Here is a 20,955-nt window from a genome sequence, read left to right as displayed (position 1 = left end):
GACCGGCGGCCGCCTTGGGTCTCTCCTCCTCCTGCCTCCTCTTTCCCTCATCCACCCGCTGGCCTCCATCACTAGCTAATGTTACTGAATCTGTGGAAGCTCCGCGATAGCCACCACAAGAAGTAACGAATAACGACCCTATCTAAATCCCAGTAACGATTAACGCGTTCCTCATTTTGGCATAATAACTAGTTACCGTGCTCGTTACCACAATAATAACGTAGTTACTGTAACACGTTACTTAATAACGCGTTAGTCCCTACACTTCTCATTTGCAAGCGAGCCTCAATACATGCTTGATAAGGGACTTCCTGGATTTCTTGACACATACTTCAAAGCCTCGAAACACTGTGGCCCATCACTATCAGACGGGGATTTTATTGTTTGTCTCGTGTTGTCAGCCTTTATTTTGATTTATTATATGATATTATCATTTCTCCCTTTTTTAAATGTGTCAGTGTTGGAAAAAAATGGCAAAATCTCCAATTGTATAGCATGAACTCCTAAATATGAAAGCGTATGCTCAAGCTTAAGAGATATGGACTATGAATCAAGTTTGGGTGTTGACAGAATGCATACAGAAGGCATGTAAAATCCTGAAAACAATGACAGCAGGTGTTTACGTCAACACAACAGTTTCTTTCTTATTAGTTCCCCTTTGACAGCATCAAATGAGAACAACTTGTTCACCTGATGGTACATCTATTATAATAACTTGCTTAGTGCACAACATTGTCAGCAAGCTTGAAGCATGGCACAAGTCAACTCCACAGTGAATACCCTTAACTTTTCCTCCACTCCTGGATATTCACCCATCACCTCCTGGTCCACAGGCATGGCTCCTACAGTGGTGCTGTCCATCTGCTTCCTGATGGGATTCCCTGGAAACATCGCTGTCATCATTCTCAAGCCAAACTGGGAGAACATGTCCAGTCTGAGCCAGAGTTTGATGCTTAGTCTGGCTGTGTCAGACCTGCTCTGCATGCTTACCATTCCAGTGTGGATTTACTCTTTCCTCAATAGCTGGATGATAGGTGAGACATCTTGCAAACTCATTACATACTTTGTGTATTGCACCATTCATGTCAGCCTGCTGACTGTGACTCTGCTGAGTGTCCAGCGTTACCTTCAGGTCGTTCACCTGCAAAGGAGTTTAAATCAGGTTGAAGCATGGAAGCTGCTGGTTCCACTCTGGCTGGCTGCAATGATCCTGTCCACTCCTGAGTTGGTAGTTCGAAAGCTGGTGGAACAACGACAGTGGACAAAATGCAAAAATAAACACTCTTCTGATGGCCAGAGGTTGGCTGTGGTGTTGACAGAGACTCTTGTAGTATTTCTTTCACTTTCTGTCATAATGTTTACATACATCCATCTCTACAGAAAGGTGAATCGGGCAGCGTTTTTCAACAATTCACAGACCACCAGACTAATTACCAGGGTCATTGTTACCTCTGTTGTCCTGTGGATGCCATATCTTTCTATAAATGTGTTGGGTGTGGCAGCTATTTCCTTGAAAAACGAGGGACTGCTGAAGTTTTGTGAAGACAGCTGGAGCATTGTTGGAGCACTAACATTTATAAATAGTGCAGTGAATCCACTCCTGTACGCCTTCACTTCAATCCGTTTGACAACTCTGCACCAAAAATTTGCTGAACACTTAATACAGAAGTTCAGAAATTCCCCAAATCTGACTTTGTCAAGAGATATCAGTGCAGAAGCAATATCTCAATGTTAAAAGCTCTCAGGGGAAGTAATTTTCCCTTGTGACATTGGAAAAGGCATCTTTTGGTCAAGTGATTTCTCTCCTGCTGTTACATGTAGGTTGTGGTGCTCTCTATTTGTCACAATGAGTTTTTGGTTTAAGCTCTAAATGTGAAAATACATGTTTGTTGACAGGGAAGCAGACAAATGTTGAAAGAATTAAAAGACCAATTACATTAGAGGAAGCAGCTGTGTGTTCTTCCTGGTAAGAGTGGGAACACAATGAAAAATGACTTCACTATAGCTGAAAATGTTTTGTAATAGTTTTAATATTTCTTAGAGAAATGTTTGCCAGTTCTGATGATGTGTTTGTGCTTATCTATGTTCCCGAGGATTTGATGAGAGCAGCTGGCTAACTAGAGATTGACCTTACTCAGTGTATAGGAATTTCTTTTATTTATGTATTAATCACATTATTTTATTGTATAATGCCTTGGTGCCACTGGATTTTAGCATGTCTCACACTCATGCAGTTAGACAGATGGTGGGGGTCTGGTAAGGAAGTTGGGGGGAAGCAGACAACTCCACAGGAAGAATCTTTTGTCTCTTCGATGACTCTGGGAGGTAGCAAGGGAGTGTGAACCTTAAGGTGTGAAACAACTGTGTACTGCCTTTTGTTCCTGGAGTAGGTATTTAACTGGGAGCCATGCTAGGCTCAGGAATAGACTGCTGACTGTCTGCCCCGCGGTCATGCAGGCTCTCCACCAAGCTTGGTTTTTCTGTTCTTTGTTTGTGATTAAAGAATGTTAGCTACCGCTCACCGCTTGTCTGCAGGCTTTATTTAAATGGAAAACATCCACAACACTCAATAATAAAGTAAATTTCCCAAATACCATATGTAAGTAATATAATATGTAGAAATGCATTAAATGTAGAAACAACACAAAAAGTAGTTAAATCGTCTCCTGCAACTCTGTATAGCATGAGATTATTAATACTGATGCAGTAAATAAGATTAACATCACTTCCCTGTTGTAATTGGTTACAGTGGAACTAATTTTGCATTGTTTTATGTACTGTTGCACAGTTTTGTTTTGTTTTTTTGTTTTTTTACAGTGCATCATATTATGCACATTTTCAACTGTTTAACTAAAACCTGTAAAGGTACAACTATATCTGGCACCATGTGTGTGTTCTCTTCTTCCTTCAGAAAAGGTTTTAGAGAAATGTATTTTTATTTTTGAAAGCTTCACTCACTGTCAGCTTCACTCACCTCTGTGATTGTATTCACTGGAAAATCTCAACGAAGCTTTGCATTGTTCTTTCACTGAAATGCCCCATGACGTGTTAAAGAATTGTTATTCTATTAGCGTATTTACTCTTCAGCTTAAAATATCATCTGCTTTCGCTGCTTTTGGCCTCTTGTATAGCAATATTATGCTTTACCACTAGATCGCAGTAGAGGCTTTGATACTTCATGGTAATATGAGCCAAAACAAAAAACAAAGCAACTGACTGATTATGTCTTACCTAAGAAAACAATATTGCAGCAGAAATGAATTCCCCTTATTTTCTTGAAAAGCTACTTCTGTGTCCATTAATGACTTTCTCAAAAGTCATTTACTGCAGGGTCTTCCTCATCTTGTTATTAAAAAGAATTTTACACCATTTTTTATTTCTTTTAGCCATGTTCATTTTTCTTCCACACATTCTTGTATCAAAAAACATTACATTCAATCATGTTCACATTTTAAAACAACTTGATTTTCTTTTTTTTTCCGTTGTATTATATGTATAAATCTACAAAATAATTACCTTACCTCAGTCTTCTTATTTACAGTAAATCTGTAAATAGATTCTGCTGTTGTCATGGACTGTGTGCAGCAGACAGGAATGGAGGACCCAAAATGCAGACTCCAGGAGGCAAACGTGAACGCAAAACTCAGCTTTTATTGCAGGAGGGCAAAAAACAGAAAGTAAAGCTATGTTCACACTGCAGGTCTTAATGCTCAATTCCGATTTTTTGATCAAATCCGATTTTTTTTGTCTGGTTGTTCACACCACAAATAAAATATGACAGCAAACACGCTCTAGTGTGAACGGTTCACGGCCCTCAAAGTGGCCGGCATGCGCAAAAGAAGACGTCACACACAACGCGCTCTGTTTACGGAAGTAAAAATGGCGGCCACAGTGCTAGTTATTCAAGTTTAGCTTGAATAGAATTGTCTCCCCATATGCTAAACTAGTCCAAAACCTCACTTTCTGTCTATTGACTCGCTCCATCTCCAGTTTCCACTGCCATACTTTCTCGTTTGTCTTCTCCGGCACTGATAATTGGTGTCTGTCTTGTGCCAGTGACATAAAAGATGGATTTAATGTGACATGACCATTCAAACAGCAGTCGCTTTCTAAAACATCAGATATGTATCGGATTCAGTACCACAGTACCTCTTCCGGCGCCCCCCGTGTGCGGCAGCCTGTTACAGCAGCTCTGCTCATTCTGAGTTTCTTTCTTTCTTATCTTTTTTTTCTCGTAATTTTTTTTATAACTAACTATTAGTAAATTAGACCTCTGCAACCAATGTTTCCTACCCGTTTTGTGCTAGTCCTGGTCGTAAGGAGATCGGAAAACACAGGGCTTAAATACGCAGTGGGATAATGAGGGAACGAGATAAAGGAGTAGAGCACAGCTGGGAGTAATCAAACATGACACGAACAAGGGGAAGCAAAACTGAAAACATTAACATAGGATGCAGACTGTCAAAGTAAAACAGGAAACATAACACAGAGACGTGGGCTTGACAAGGGGATATGCCTGCCAGGGGAGACAAAGACAGAAACCAAAAGACTAAGAACTCTAAATAACACAAAAGCAAAGACTAATAATAAACAACACAAAACACTGGGTCACAGACCCAGGACCGTGACCACTGTCCTGCTTCAAAAATCTTTCTTGCAAAGTCACACCAGGTCTTTGCCTCCCATAAACCCACTGCTTTGTATGTTGTTAAATTCTCAGTTCTTTGATCTTTGGGCTGAAGGAAGGACAACACTCGGTGTATAAATGCTCAATCAACAATCATTTTATTCCATACAATTCTCATTATTCCATACAACACTTTTGAGGATAAACCATCCGGAGGGGAGATGAGTGCGGGAGGGTGTCCGCCTGATCTCGTCGTGTCTGAGCGTTTCTCACATTCTTATACCTTCAGCCCCCCTCCACAGTCATAAAACCTAAACATCCACATTCTTTCTCTCTCTCAGTGAGCCTAAGTTATGACCTTGGCTTCCTGTGCAGTATGTTCTGTTCTTTTCTAATCAGACAAATAAGGCCATGATTCTCTGAAAACGATATTTCTTATAACGCAGCAGTAGCATGCATCATAAAACAATATCATTCATTCACCATAAATCGGCAATCTAATGTAATACAAATCAGTTAACTGTACTAGTTATCACCTTCTTCTAAGTCAGGAGAATAATGCAAACTAAAACTACATAATGATTTCACAATCTTTAATAGATGTGAGGTTTCAGACATCAAAGTCTGTACAGGTTGCTGTGCTGCCTTCTTTGCTGATCGGTCTGCAAAGTTATTGCCTTCAGTAATTTCTGAATTATCTTTTTTGGTGTGCAACGCATATTGACTGTCAGTGTGAATATTTATATATTTCTATTTCTCGACCTTTGCGCAGCATGCACGTATGATAGCCGCTAGTTCCGAAAAACACAGCAAACATTCAAAAATAAACCAAAACATCAGAACTCAAAATACTGGGTCGAATCGACCCAGAACCGTGACAGAAATGTGCATAGAACAGCAATGCTTTTGTTAAAGGAAATTTGCTGCTGATTTTTGCAGTTAGCCATGTTAAATTTAAATTTATGTTTGAATGAGCATGCAAATGCCACATAAATGAGCCAAGGGTAACCCTTTTTTGAAACCCCTGCAGTTTTATTTTAACAGCCAGTTTTGCTGCTACATGCAGCTGTAGTCAATTTATTACACAAGCTCCTCCCCTCTCCTTGAACATGATCCCACGTAGTTTTAATGGTAAATTATGTGTATTATACACATGAATGCTTAAAAAATTTGCACGAATAGCAGGATGGTAGCTGACACAAGTCCTCAGCAAGGAAAATACAGGAAATATACAGAGGATGTTCTATGACAGAGAAGGAGACTATGAATTGAGGGGGAAATTGAATCTAAGGATTCTTAAAGCACGGTCAAAGGTTAAAACCTTTTGTGTCACTATTTATGGGGTAAAACTGTGGAATAGTTTTACTATAGATCTACAGCAATGCTCAGGAATTAGTAAGTTCATGAAAATACTTCGAAAACTGATTTTGGAAGAATATGATACCGATAAAGATGATCACCCATTGTATGTATAAAAATATCAAATTATATCCAAATTATATCAGTCACGGTAGCCAAGTTTATATAGGTTCTCCTCGTGTATCGTGTGGAGTATGTGATGATGGGAATTAGGTGAATTATGTGGGATCAATAAGATGTTGAGCAGGGGTAGGAATTAATAAGTATGTTCATACTTCTTCCTACTCCTTTTCAGACCAAACATTGTTACATTATGTCAGACGATTTTGTTTTATTTCATTATATATTTTTTGTTTATCTGAACACATACGTGTGTGTGTGTATATCTACATATATATTCGTATCTGTAAATGAAAATATATGTAGTGTGTATATATTGTTTTTTGTTTTATATGTCTGAAACAAATAAAGATACAATACAATACAATACAATACAATACAATACAAGTGCCTTTTAATGAACACAACACGTAAACTTACATAATGCAGCAGGACGTTTCATGTGTGTTCATCAGTTCGCCATCTTAACTATATCGCTCAACAACATTTTGCTTCCTCTTTTTACAACAACACCAGTGGTGCAGTTTGGTTTCTAACACTACAGGAAACACAACAGGATTTAATGCAGTTTTATTAAGCACATTCTGTGTAAACAGAATTTGGTCACAAAACACACCTTGAGTCTCATTTAGTTTCTGTTCTGGGGTTTTTTTTATATGATCATCAGATGGAGATGTCCTCATGTTAGTTCCATGTGTCTCAAAGTGCTTAAAAAGTAGAAAAGATCCAATAAATATAGCCATAAATATTTGAGTATAAAAATTAGTGTTTGATTTCTACTTCCAGGTGTTCTTACACTGGTGTTCTGTAGGAATCTATAGATTAAAAATAAAGATTCATGGAAAGAGCTATGCAAAAATCCTGAAACCATGAAGGCAAATGTTCAGCATTAAAGTTTCCTTTTTATTTGTTCCTATTCGACTACATCTTGTTCACCTGAGTGCACATGTATCACTATCAGTCGTTCCGTGTACAACACTGCCATCTGGCTTGCAGCAAGGAACAACTCAACATCTCCCACAGCGGTAAAGTCTACCTGCTTCCTGGCTGTGTCAGACCTGCTATGCATGCTGCTTGCTATTCAAGTGTGGTTTTACTCTTTCCTTTACAGCTGGACATTGCAGTAGCCGAGCAATGTAGCTCGGCTACTGCAATGTTTATACCGACTGTGATTTGTGAGTGTCCAGCATTATCTTCAGATGGTCTACATTGGGATGAAGTTAGATGAAGTTGAAGCAAGCAGGCTGCTGCTTCCACTCTGGCAGGTCACAATGATCCTGTCTATTCCTGTTTTAGTGTTTCTCCTGGTAAAAGATGAGCAATAACATGCTGCAAATCTCACTATTGCTCAAAGGGCCGGAGTGTGGCTTCGCTGTTGACAGGGTTCCTGATAGGATTTGGGTCATTTTATGTCATTGTTTTTGCATACATCAGTCTCTACAGAAACGTGCTGAGTATATATTATCATAGCAAAGTGATTGGGAGAAATACCACTGTCTGCATTTTACAGTGAGGCCAAGAGTTAAGTGACCAGCAGATGGCACACTATTTTTTTATAATTAAAATGATGTGTGTTCCTTTTAACATCTCATTGTTTCAATTATCCAACAACACAACCTTTTTTCTGGCTTTAATCAATTTTTATATTGATGACCCACCATGGAAGAACAGAATCCATGCAGTAATAGGATTTAGGACAGGACCCTCCAGACACTGGTGGTGGTGAAGATGAATGAGGCTGGATGGAGCTCTGGCTGAGGTGTCTAAGGTGGAGATTGGAAGGAGGTTGTTAAATGGAAAGGGATTCTGAAAAGGAGAATGACTGACAGCAACAACTGAAACCAGATGATCGGACTAGAGTAATGATTTCAGTATTGAGATTGAGTGTGGAAAAGTGGTAGTCATTAAAAGAACAGAAAAGCAGCCGAACATCCAGGAAAGCAGCAAGATGAGTGATTACAGGTCTTCCTTATTAAACTTTTGCATAAACTCCATTTGAATAGTAAAGGATGTGTACTACATGCATTAATACCTAAAGAATTCGCAAGAAGGGTTTGATGCAGTTTTATTGAGCACATTTTTGTGTGAACAACAGTTTGCAAAATAATCTCGCCTCAAGGTTTGTTTATGATCTGCTCCAGTGGTTTTAATTTCATGTTATCATCATATGGAGATGCCATTGTCTTAGTTTCATATTGTCAACTTCTGTTTCTTGAGTATAATCATGTCAAACTGACTGCAAAGAGCGTAACAAAATTGTTGTTTCCAAAGAATAAGAATAGAAAGCGGCATGACATGTAAAATCCTGCACTAAATGCAAATGTTATATTTAATTTGGCTTTTTGTTTTTTTGTCATTTGCATTGGCGTCACAGTGTCTTTGTTATTAGTTTCTGTTTCACTCATTTGACTGCACATTTATCATCATCTCTTTCTCGGTGCGTGACATTGTTAGCAAACCTGCAGCATGGCACAACTCCACTCTACTGCGATTACCTTGAACATTTCCTCCACTCCTGGATATTTACCTCATTCTTTCTGGTCCAGTGGTGCACTTGGTGCGGTGGTGCTGTCCATCTGCTTCCTGCTGGGATTCCCTGGAAACATCGCTGTCATCATTCTCAAGCCAAACTGGAAGAACATGTCCAGTCTGAGTCAAAGTTTGATGCTGAACCTGGCTGTGTCAGACCTGCTCTGCACGCTTACCACACCAGTACTGATTTACTCTTTCTTCAAAAGCTGGACTTTAGGCCTGGTTTCTTGCAAACTCATAATGTACTTTATTTATTGCAGCATTTTTAGCAGCCTGCTGACTGTGACTGTGCTGAGTGTTCAGCGTTACCTTCAGGCAGTGTACCTTGAGAGGAGTTTACATGAGGTTAAAGCGTGGAAGCTGCTGGTTCCACTCTGGCTGGTTGTGATCATCCTGTCCACTCCTGCTTTAGTCTTTCAACAGCCGGTGGAAAAACTGCACCATTTAACATGCAGTAGTCAGTACGCCTCCAAGGGGCAGAGGATGGCTGTGGTGTTGACAGAGACTCTTGTAGGAACTGTGTCACTGTTTGCTATTGTTTTTTCATACATCAGTCTCTACAGAAAAGTAAATCAGGCCCCCTTGTTCAACAATCCACGGACCACCAGACTGATTACCAGCATTATTGTGACTTCTGTTGTCTTGTGGATCCCATATCGTACCGTAACTGTGCTGGGTGTGGCAGCTATTTACTCAAATGATGAGAACCTGCAGAAGATTTTTGAAGACAGCTGGCGCATACTTGGATCAGTAACATTTGTAAATAGTGCCGTGAATCCACTCCTGTATGCCTTTACTTCTAAGCGTTTGGCCACCTGCTGCGAAAAAATTACTCAACAGTTAATACAGAAGTTCAGAATTCCTTAAAATCTATATTTGTCAAGTGATGTCAGTGCAGAAGTAATATTTCGAAGGTGAAAGCTCTTTGGTGACGTGTTTTTCCTACTGTTACACACAGAGTGTGGTGCTCTCCATTTTAAAGCTGTTGGTGATTGGTGTAAATATAAAATTTTTAAGGTTAAGCAACATCTCAGCTGTGGAATTACATGTTTGTGGAAAAGAAATAAGGAAAAGCATTAAAAAGAATCAATGTACACATTAAATTGAATTCAGCATGCAAACTTTATATATTTACTTCATATATAATCTTCATATATAATCTCAGTTTTCTTTTCATTTTTGTCATTTCTTGTTTTGTTTTTCTTTTCTTTCTGAATTCTTGTTTATTATTAAAGCCGATTCCCTCTCCCGCTCGCGGGGGGAGGGGAGTAGATTCGGCCGGATGGCTGCCCCACCTCAGTCGGCCTATGGAGGTATGTGGTGGGGCGTGGTCTGCGGTGACATGCAGGGAAGGCGGATGCACTTACACGGCATCTGCAATTATGCCCTGCCGACCTAAGTATTGTACTGGCTATTATTTTGTTGCAGCTTGGACCCAGCTGATGCTTTTACTTTGAAAGTTATAGAGCCACAAGGTGCGATAAATCAAGCGGTGTAAATTATACAGTAGAAGCGTGAGATTTTTAATGCACAGAGAGACAGTTAAGGAACGGGAACGAGAAAAAACGGCTGTTAAGGTGCAATTCTGAGTTGCAAGTGGTTCCTTAGCACCTGGTTGATGAGGGAACAAGGTTGTTAATGATTGCAATGATTTACAAGTTTCACTGTTATATGTTATGTAAGGTAAAGATAATTAATTGTTATTAATGAAAAAGGAAAAGGGCAAAAGTAACACACGGTTCGATTTACAAATGGTCCTGTATGCTGTAGCTCTTACAGTGTGTTCACATACACGGCTGTTTAATAAAAGGATTGTGAACCATCAGTTTGAGACACCATCTTTTCAACCGGGGACAGGGGGACTGTCCTCACCTGGCTTGTAACTGCCTCTTACTGTTTATCTTACTGAGGCAACTTTTATTCCTCATTTTATGACAGGCAAACCCCCACTGTCAATAAAGTCCCTACTTTACACAGTTGCACACCAGGAATTATAGCTAATCCAACTCATTTGGGATTCAGAGGTTGAGAGCTTTAAGGTCACATTAAATGCTTTGAGAATAAAAGTCCACAACTGTCCTTTAAACAAGGGTTGACCAAGTCATCCTTAAAAAACAAACTTATGGAACATTTCCTGTTCTTCTGATCTGCACCTGCCCCTATTATCTAAGGAAACCTGAGCACATTGTATTCTAATCTTTGGTTTATTCTACTCACGATATGTGACACATAGTAGTACCCCAAACAGTCTCTTAGAAGTTCTGAATAACTTTGAAAGGAATATTAATACTGATAATATGTCATTTTCAAGCTGCCAAAAACTGATTGCCACCTATAACTTGTCACTGAAACAATATTTTTGCTTCAAACTTGCTGGATGTCATTCAGAAGGGTTATATGTGACACATTATACCCCAAAGTGTCCCTTTGAAGCATTGAATACCTTTTAAAGGAACATTAACACTGATAATATGCCATTTTCCAGCTGCCAAAAACTGATTGCCGCCTATAACTTGTGACTAAAATACTTTTTTTTCCTCCAAACTTACTGGAAATCATTCAGAAGAGTTATATATGACACCCTATACCCCAACCAATCCCTTGGAACCTTTGAATACCCTTTAAGGGAACATTAAAGCTGCTAATATGCCATTTTCCAGCTGCTAAAAAGTGATTGCCGCCTATAACTTGTCACTGAAACAATATTTCTGCTTCAAACTTGCTGGATATCTTTCGGAAGGGTCATATGTGACACATTATACTGCTAACTTAAAGCTAGCCTTTATTGGACAGAACAAAGAAACTCAAATGTCCAAAACCTTGTAATTCACAAAATAACACAAAAAATGGAGTAATGGCCTAATGTAAACAGGTGGGAGGAGATCCTCTTAAACAAATCAGGGACAGTAAGTAATAGTAAAGACAAAACACAAGGGAAAACCAAATGTCATGCCAATAAAGCACCTTTGAATTAAAAAAAAAACAAATAAACCCCAACAATTACATCAAAGTAAATAAGAGAACAGCAATGGAACTATACTAACATAGCAGAAACAGGGGGTATAGTGGAGGCAAAATACAAGGAAACCAAGGAACTACGTGTATATATATATTAATTCCTTGCCACCAGTAACTACAACTCTAACATGTAAAAAAACACAAAATACTGGAATAATTAAACCAATCGAAAGCAAAGCTGAACTCAAAAGTTGGGAACAATAATGAAATTCATTAAGAATCAAACACATAAATGAATGAATTAACCTCCTAAGACCTGAACTCTTCCACAACATGCATTTTTAATTTCTCTTTGATATTTGGGCATATTGGGGCCCAATGAATGTAAAAACAAAGAATTACCAGATTTTTTTTTTACCTTATTTTTGTTTTTATGAAAAATCAGAGCCACATATGAGGATATTCGTTTAAAATTTTGATAGAACAGTAGCAGTATAATGTCCTCGTAAGTGGATATCAGGCCCTTGTAGAGCAAAATTGAGTATTTTGGTCTAAATAACCCAAAATGTGATGTCCACATATGTGGACGCCAGGTCCTAGGAGGTTAAAAAATAAACGAATAAATGAATAATTTGGGATACAAGGATACTCAAAGCAACTGTGTTTTGTTTTGTTCTTACATAAGCTATGCTCATGGCCACTTTAAGAGGTATCTCTTCCTAGTAACATGCTGAACTTCCTTTTGCCTACTCTGAGATGAGTCCTACTACCACGGTGCCATCAGCAAACTTGATGATGATGATGTAGATATAAAGCACCAACAACTGATTTCCAACAACTTTGAAGTAGTAACAGTATTTCAGTGACAAATTGTAGGCGGTAATCACTTTTTGGCAGCTTGAAAATGGCATATTATCGGTATTAATGTTCCTTTCAAAGTTATTCAGAAGCTCTAAGGGACTGTATGTGTGTGTGACACTTCTGGTCGCTATGGCACAACCTCTTTCAGTCTTTCAGTCGCTACATTTATGGCGTGACCCTTTAACATACCAAGTTGTACAAAGCATGTAAAAAGCAGAAGTGAGCAGTGTTGCTAAACTTATTAAAACAGGAAGTTGCAGCTGGCTATGTTTGCAGTGTAAAATTAAGAAAGCTGAAAATAAATCTTCTAATCGTCTAGCTCCTTCTGCACAATGACACCATATTAGGACACAATTCTCTGACAATATCTTTATTATTAGTTCCTCTTTCACTTCATCAAAAATAACATCTTGTTCGTGTGGGTGCACATTTATTATCATCATCACCTGTTCAGTGCACAACAGTCAGCAAGTTTGCAGCATGGCACAATTCAGCTCCACCACGGTTACTTCTAACATCTCCTCTTCTGGGGATTCATCTCATCCTTCCTTGGACTCCAGGGGTGTGGTTCCTGCAGTAATGATGTCCATCTGCTTCCTGCTGGGATTTCCTGGAAACATCACTGTCATCATTCTCAAGCCAAACTGGGAGAACATGTCCAGTTTGAGTCAAAGTTTGATGCTGAGTCTGGCTGTGTCAGACCTGCTCTGCTTGGTTACCCTTCCACTGTGGATTTACTCATTCCTCTATGGGTGGACCTTTAGGCTGGTGGGCTGCAAAATCATAACATATTTTGTGTATTGCAGTCTTTATGCCAGTCTGCTGACTTTAACTGTGCTGAGCATCCAGCGTTACCTTCAGGTGGTGCACCTTGAGAGGAGTTTACCTCAGGTAGGAGCAAATAAGCTGCTGGTTCTGCTCTGGCTGGCTGCGATGATCCTGTCCACTCCTGAGTTAGTATTTCGACAGCTGGTAGAACAGCAACACTGGACAAAATGCAAAAATAAACACTCTTCTGATGGTCAGAGGATGGCTAGTGTGTTGACAGAGACTCTTGTAGGATCTGTGTCCCTTTCTGTCATTGTTTTTTCATACATTAGTCTCTACAGAAAGGTGAATCGGGCAGCCTTTTTCAACAATCCACAGACCACCAGACTGATTACCAGCATCATTGTGACCTTTGTTGCCCTGTGGATGCCATATCTTGTCATTAATGTGCTTAGTTTGGTAGCTATTTCCCTAAAAATTGAGGGCCTGCTGAAGTTTTGTGAAGACAGCTGGAACACTGTTGCAGCACTAACATTTCTAAACAGTACCATGAATCCACTCCTGTATGCCTTTACTTCAATTCGTTTGTCCACTTTGTGCCAGGAAATTGCTGAATATTTCCAACAGAAAATCAGAGCTCGTCAAACTCTGTCAATGACAACAGATATAACTGTGGGAGCTACATCTCAATGTGAGCTTTGAGAACTTATTGTTTTTCTGCTGACACAGAAAATAGTATTTTAAGTCCAAAGATTTCCTTACAGCTGGCTGGTTGTGATTTAATGATTAATTCTGAGGTTAATCTAAAAAAGGTACATTAAACTGTTTTTTTAAGCACATTAATTGGGTCTCATCAGTTGTGATCACTTTCATGATCATACTTTATTGGGCAACTTTCACATTAACTGTAAGCCAGAGATCATGTTTCATCAGTTTTAACAAACAGAAAGCAACTGAGAGTAAATACAGTAGGTAAATGTAACCCAAATAAAATCCTTCCATAACCAAATAGGTTAGCTTTGCCTGATCTTACCAACCAATGGTGAAACGCAGCCCTCTGAGGCAACTAGGTAACTGACTTCTTCCCTCAAATATTTATACCTATGAGAGTGACAGCTGATACCACCATACATTTTTTGTTTAGATGGTTGTGGGGGCGCTCGTATACATACATGCATGTGTGTGTGTGTGTGTGTGTGTGTTATATATATATATATATATATATATATATATATATATATATATATATATATATATATATATATATATATATATATATATATATATATATATAAGGCTGGACTGAAAGACAGCACGGAGGCACTAATCATGGCAGCACAGGAACAAGCTCTGAGCACAAGATCCATAGAGGCTGGGGTAGAGGCCATAGAGGCAAGACCCCAGGTGCATGCTGTGTATGCCCCTGAGAGAATCCAGCACATAACAGCATGGTGCAATATGCTAGCAGACAAGGCATACATGGAACACCATAACCAAGCGGCCGGCATAGTGTACGGGAACATCTGTGCCGAGTTTAACGTGGAAGTCCCGAGTCTGTGTGTTATCTCCCCCTGCTGGTAATGAACTTCTGCATGCATGTTTCATTTTACGTTTTGGAGATGCAAAGCATGAAATGGACACAGTGGACCGGCACGTCTATTACACATTTTACTTTGACATCGGTCAGTTGTAACACAATTAATCAGGTTTAAATTTCAGAATAGTGTGATTTGTCATTTGTACTTCTCTTCTAGATATATTCAATGTATTAAAAGGATATACTACCCATAAAAAGTCGAAATGTCGTTGTCATTAGCTTTGTTTTGTTTTTTAACAGGGACAATGTAAATTAATAAATTTGCAAATTTTCATTCATATTCATATTAGATCTTAAAAGCAACATAAAAACAAAATAAATTAAATAAAAGGTAGGAAGAAGGAGAAATGAGAAAAAAAATACATAACAGAAAACCTATACTAAAAACAATAACACAACATGCCACTGGGAGAATAAAACCACCTCAATGCTGACAAAACTGATTATCAATCAACTATCTTTTTAACTGATGTTTGAAACTATTATATGTATCCTGTTCTCTGACAGAGATGGGTACTTCTCAGACACATTGTGCTCTGTATCTGTACACCTGGCTATATCTCTGACTAAAGCGTGCAGGGTCACGCAGCGATGTGGTAAGCACACATTCTAAAAATGTTTTAGGAAAACAGCAGTAAACCACAAAGGCTGGAAAACACTTTACTTTACTTAAAGCACAATTTGGATATGAATGGAAATTTTGATCAGAGTGTGAGCTGCAGCGCCCTTTGCTGGTGTGGAGTGGTACTGTATCATAGCATGCAACAGGCAAATCTGAGAGGTACTTTGACTAAGCTACATTTCTTGTTTCTGTCTATCAGGCCCCAAACAGCCAATGACTTACAGGCATAGAGTACCATATATGTATAATTTCCAAAATAAGGGTTTTATATACCACACTAAAAAAAAAAAAAAAGCAAAAGAAGATATCTAAATACACAGTGATAAAAAAAATACCCTATTTTAAGAAATATGAGCTCATAAAAGACATGAACTAAAGTGAACTCTACTCAGAAATAATTCTCAACAATAAAAACGAGACGCTGAGACTCTGAAGACTGTTTCACTCTACTGAAGCACACTGGTTCAAAACACTGGTTCAAAACGCTTTTATCAAAGCAGCTCTGGCATATTTTGCATTTTTTGGCTTATGTTATAGGAGCCTTCATCGCAAAAATAATAAGGGATGGGATTAGGTTAATGAGTTTAAACAATGGTTGCTAGAGAACTCAGCATGCGACAAGAGTCTTTTACATTCATTTCTGAAGACGTCGTTGTGCTGATCTACTGCATTGTCTATGTTGTCAGCTTTCATTTCTATGTAAAGATATATATCCATCCATGTTAAGCTGGCAGGTAGCACCTGGCTAACAAGACACCTACCCGGATTCATTACCGTCATTATAAGTCAAAAATAAAGTTGCATATTTCCCAAAGTAATGATATATCTAAATGTATAAAACATTTGTCTCCTGTAACTCTGAGTTGCACAACATGAATTGAACCACAAGAAAGTCTATGACTCATGACTATAGATTGGAGCAAACCGTTAGCCACAATGATGACATCAGGCTGTATGTCAGGAGTGAAGGAGTGTAAGATACAGACACCGTTTGTTATGAAGTATACACTGTAGAAACCAAACAGCTGTGAGCTAAGTCGATGCTGCAACACATGTGTACATATGTGCATCTAGAGACTACTGGTCAGCTTTAGTGATGAGATGCAGACATCCTGGACAGAGATGAATGCTGGTTTGACCAAGGAATCATGGAGGCCATTTATGTGAAAAGAGAACAGTTACTTCTGAACTGAGGAAGGTCCTAAGAGCACATCCGTCAACACCTTACAGTGCGGTGACTGCAGCCTTACCCCAAACTCGCTGTTAATAGCACTGTCACTGTTGCAACAACAGACATGTGGAGTGGTAAGAGAAGAACCCAATTTCAGGCACTGACTTTACTGCGGGTGAGCTTTATTTACAATTCGTGAGAATACAAACAGAGGCAGAGATGGGAAGGGACAAAAACTAAGAAAAACCTAAACTGGGAAGAACGAACAAAACAAACCTGAAGCCATGAAACGCAGAAGAAGAAGTCACTTGGATGAGGAGTCAAACATTTCTCCCACTGAAAATATGGCATTGAAATGAAAGGAATCAACTTTCAGGTATTTCCTAATCTGGTTTATTAAGAGATATCTTCATCAAGATATTGAATTGTCATTCATTTCTGGTTGTAGGTTAATATAGCCAGACTGTATTATAAATTATAAAACTTATGTCTCCAGAGTTATGAGCTGAATTGTGAATTAGTGTGAAATCCATGAGAAGTAAATTTGTATTACCAGTTTTAAAAAAAGAAACAAAAAAAACCCCTACACTGATTTGCGGGTGGAAAAATTTTAATGCAGTTTCATGTTCAACTCTATTTCTACAAAAAGCTAAAGTGAAAGTTAGTGAAAGACATGCAAATATGCTTACATACAAAAATGCAAAAACTGCAAATAAAATAAACACATCCACAGCTCCCAATAAATGCTCTCCTTGTTGTAAAAACAAAACAAAAAAACATAGCTGTCCAACCACATTTCTAAGTTTCTATGATGTTAAATGGCTCAAAATCCTTAAAAAGTAGAAAATCTACAATTCGATGACATCAAAGTGTGAAAGTTTGACTTATGTTTCTAGATGTTCTTATACTGGTGCTCTCTGAATAAATGGAAATAAATGCAAAGATTTTTAAAAAGAGTCATGCAAAAATCCCGAAACCATGAATGCAAATGTTTGAATCAGCATCACAGTATCCTTGTTATTAGTTCCTCTTTGCCTTCACCAAAAGTAACGACTTGTTCATGTGGCTGCACATTTATCATCATCATCACTTGTTCAGTGCACAACAATCAGCAAGTTTGCAGCATGGCACAAGTCAACTCCACCGTGGCTACCTATAACATCTCCTCCTCTCCTGGATATTCAACTGGGACTGTCTGGTACTCCACCAATCTGGTTCCTGCAGTGGTGCTATCCATCTGCTTCCTGCTGGGATTCCCTGGAAACATCGCTGTCATCATTCTCAAGCCAAACTGGGAGAACATGTCCAGTCTGAGCCAGAGTTTGATGCTGAGTCTGGCTGTGTCAGACCTGCTCTGCCTGGGTACCCTTCCATTGTGGATTTACTCTTTCCTCTATAGCTGGACCTTCAGCCTGGTGCCCTGCAAACTCATAACATATTTTGTGTATGGCAGTGTTTATGCCAGTCTGCTGACTGTCACGGTGCTCAGTGTCCAGCGATACCTTCAGGTTATTCACCTGCAGAGGAGTTTAAATCAGGTAAGAGCAAGGAAGCTGCTGCTTCCACTCTGGCTGTCTGCAATGACCCTGTCCACTCCTGCTTTACTAGCTCAACAGCTAGTTGAAGTATATCAGCAAAGGATATATTGCAGACCTCAGTACTCATCTGAGGGACAGAGGATGGCTATACTGTTGACAGAGGCCCTTGTAGGATTTGTGTCCCTTTCGGTCATTGTTTTTTCATACATCAGTCTCTACAGAAAGGTGAATCGGGCAGCCTTTTTCAACAATCCACAGACCACAAAACTGATTACCAGCATCATTGTGACCTTTGTCATCCTGTGGGTCCCATATTTTGTTATCGATGTGCTGGGTGTGGCAGCCATTTCCCTAAAAAATGAGGCCCTGCTAACATTTTGTGAAGACAGCTGGAATACTGTTGGAGCACTAACATTTGTAAATGGTGCAGTCAATCCACTCCTGTATGCCTTTACTTCTGATCGTTTGTCCACAATGTGGCAAAAAATTGCTGAAAATTTAATACAGAAGTTCAGAATAGCTCAAACCCTGCCTGAGTCAAGAGATATCACTACAGAACCAGCATCTTAGTGATTTCCCTGCATGGCAGAGTTCAACCACACTGTTATATTACTAATATTATTATTATAATTAATAATAAGATAACATAAGATTATGTATAATGAATATTGTATCTTAAGTGAAGAGATCTCCTCTCTCCTGCTGATGCACACAGGGTGCAGTCCACTCTATCTATCACAGAAAGCTGTTGATGATTGGTGGTTTAATAATAAACTATGAGGTTAAGCAACATCTCCTGTCAAATCGACTGTGTGCTAAACCTGATTTTTCCAAAACCAAATCAATGAGTTTTGCTGCCTAACCTAACCAACCACACTACCAATGCTGAAAGCAGCCAAAAAGCCCCAGTATACCCACCACAATGGTCGCTTTCCCCACTGCTGCAAACTCCCTTGTGTTACCAGGACAATTTTCACATCACATCCTGTGTCATGAGACAATCCTTGCTGTGGTCTGGATCTTTGCACCTTGGCACAATGCGCTGCGGTTGGTTGAAGACACGAGTGCACAATCAAACCGTTCTTTACAGCCATTTTAATGACAATCCTGTTAACTATACCTTTAGATAATTTTAGGTGATGTATGAATAAAGTAAATGAAGTAATTTCCATGTTGCAAGTCATTTAAATTTTTTCATTGGCTTCATTGGCTTATATACTGTTACAGTGGTTAGCACTGTTGCCTCACAGCAAGAAAGTCCTGAGTTCCAATTCTAACATGTTTTCCCTGTGTTTGGATGGGTTCTCTCCGGGGACTCCGGTTTCCTTCCCCAGTCCAAAGACATGCAGTTAGTGGGGATAGGTTAATTGGAAACTCTAAATTGCCTATAGGTGTGAATGTGAGTGCAAATGGTTGCCTGTGTCTATGTGTTAACCCTGCGACAAACCTGTCTGTACCCTGCCTCTTGCCCTAATCCGTTATTTTAAAAGACAGATCAAACATGTTTTTTATTTTGAGTGAAAACTGTAAAAAGTACTTTTTGTTATATCAAATCATATGTTTGAAAAATAGGCAAGTAGACTATAAAGTTTCGCACTGTTAATACCTATCCTCTTTAGTCACTTTACTTTCTACCTCTAAGATATACTCCCAAAGTCAAAAACCAACAGGCTTAAAAACTCCTTTGTCCCACACGCCATCAGACTGTTTAACTCCTCACTGGAGGGGAGAGGAAGGAGAAACAGGGGGACAAGGGAGGGCGGGAAAAACTGAGTTGTAGGACTTTTCTACACGGTGCAATTTTTGCAATATTATTATTTTATTTTATTTTTTTGTCTCTTTCTTATATTTGACTGTGCAATAATCACTGTGCAATATACTCACTCAAATGAGCAATCCTATTTATCCATATTGCATATATATGTGTATATGTGTATATATGGTGTATTTATGCTTATATCCTTACTCTCATTCCCCTTAATGTATCTGTAACATGCAACTTCTTTCGGTGCTTTGCTACTGGAAACTGAATTTCCCGAAGGCACCCACCCGAGGGATTAATAAAGTTTCATCTAATCTAATCTAATCTAATCTAAGATGTAACAAAAGCAGTGATTAATAGAGTGTGTACTGTGTCGCCCTTTGCTGGTGTTGAGTGGTACTGCATCATACAGTGCAACCGGTGAATCTGGTACTCTGAAGAGCTCCTTTCCTTGTTTCTGTTTGCATGTACAGTGAGTTCAAGTTAAGCTGGAAATCAAAGAAACAAGGAAGTTTTTTTGTTGTGTCTGTAATTAGAAAGGGGCCTCAGTTTATTTTGGGTGATTTGTGGTGAAGCAGAAATCAGTACACTGGTTCATGCTGCTGCTGAAGTCTAAAGAGCTCGAGTATATGCTGGATGTCCTGTATATTATTTCCAAAAAGTCACTGTATCTTTATCCAGTGTAACATAACAAAATTTTGAAAGAAAAATAAAAGAAGTATAAAATGTGGATGAATATGAAATATGAAGGATACATCAATATATTGATCTCAGTGACCCTCGTGGCTCAGACTTGTCTGCTTTGGTTTGTATCAGAAATTTTATTTCATTTCTTTACAGAAAGAATTACACAAGAAAACGTGTTTGTTGCATCAACACTGTCAAAAATCATCAAAAGTACAGTAATAAAAAATCCATACATATGTTATGTAGACCAGTATTTCCTTAACAAGTACAACTAAAACCAACTTCTCTAAATAACCCAATAAATGGCTGAACAGGATACAGATCCAGAATCAGAGACAAATGCAGCAGTCTTC

The 20,955-nt window shown here is 38.8% G+C and overlaps 4 protein-coding genes across 4 annotated transcripts; all 4 read left to right on the top strand.

Moving 5' to 3' along the window:
- The first annotated feature begins 751 nt into the window (after positions 1-751).
- Positions 752-1,735, top strand: LOC113007080 (C-C chemokine receptor type 8-like). Its single transcript, XM_026143441.1, has one exon. It carries the CDS (start codon positions 752-754, stop codon positions 1,733-1,735), a length of 984 nt encoding a protein of 327 aa, XP_025999226.1.
- Positions 1,736-8,572: 6,837 nt separating this feature from the next.
- On the top strand, positions 8,573-9,505 carry LOC113007096 (leukotriene B4 receptor 1-like). Its single transcript, XM_026143493.1, has one exon. It carries the CDS (start codon positions 8,573-8,575, stop codon positions 9,503-9,505), a length of 933 nt encoding a protein of 310 aa, XP_025999278.1.
- A 3,432-nt stretch (positions 9,506-12,937) lies between these two features.
- LOC113037542 (leukotriene B4 receptor 1-like) lies at positions 12,938-13,927 on the top strand. Its single transcript, XM_026194769.1, has one exon. The coding sequence runs from the start codon at positions 12,938-12,940 to the stop codon at positions 13,925-13,927; it is 990 nt and encodes a 329-aa protein (XP_026050554.1).
- Positions 13,928-17,739: 3,812 nt separating this feature from the next.
- Positions 17,740-18,723, top strand: LOC113037541 (leukotriene B4 receptor 1-like). The gene has a single exon (XM_026194768.1). It carries the CDS (start codon positions 17,740-17,742, stop codon positions 18,721-18,723), a length of 984 nt encoding a protein of 327 aa, XP_026050553.1.
- The last annotated feature ends 2,232 nt before the right edge of the window (positions 18,724-20,955 follow it).

This window comes from Astatotilapia calliptera, chromosome 15 (assembly GCF_900246225.1).
Source record: "Astatotilapia calliptera chromosome 15, fAstCal1.2, whole genome shotgun sequence".
NCBI lineage: Eukaryota > Metazoa > Chordata > Actinopteri > Cichliformes > Cichlidae > Astatotilapia > Astatotilapia calliptera.
Note: the sequence above shows the minus strand (reverse complement) of the source record. Positions and strands in the feature narration are given on the sequence as shown.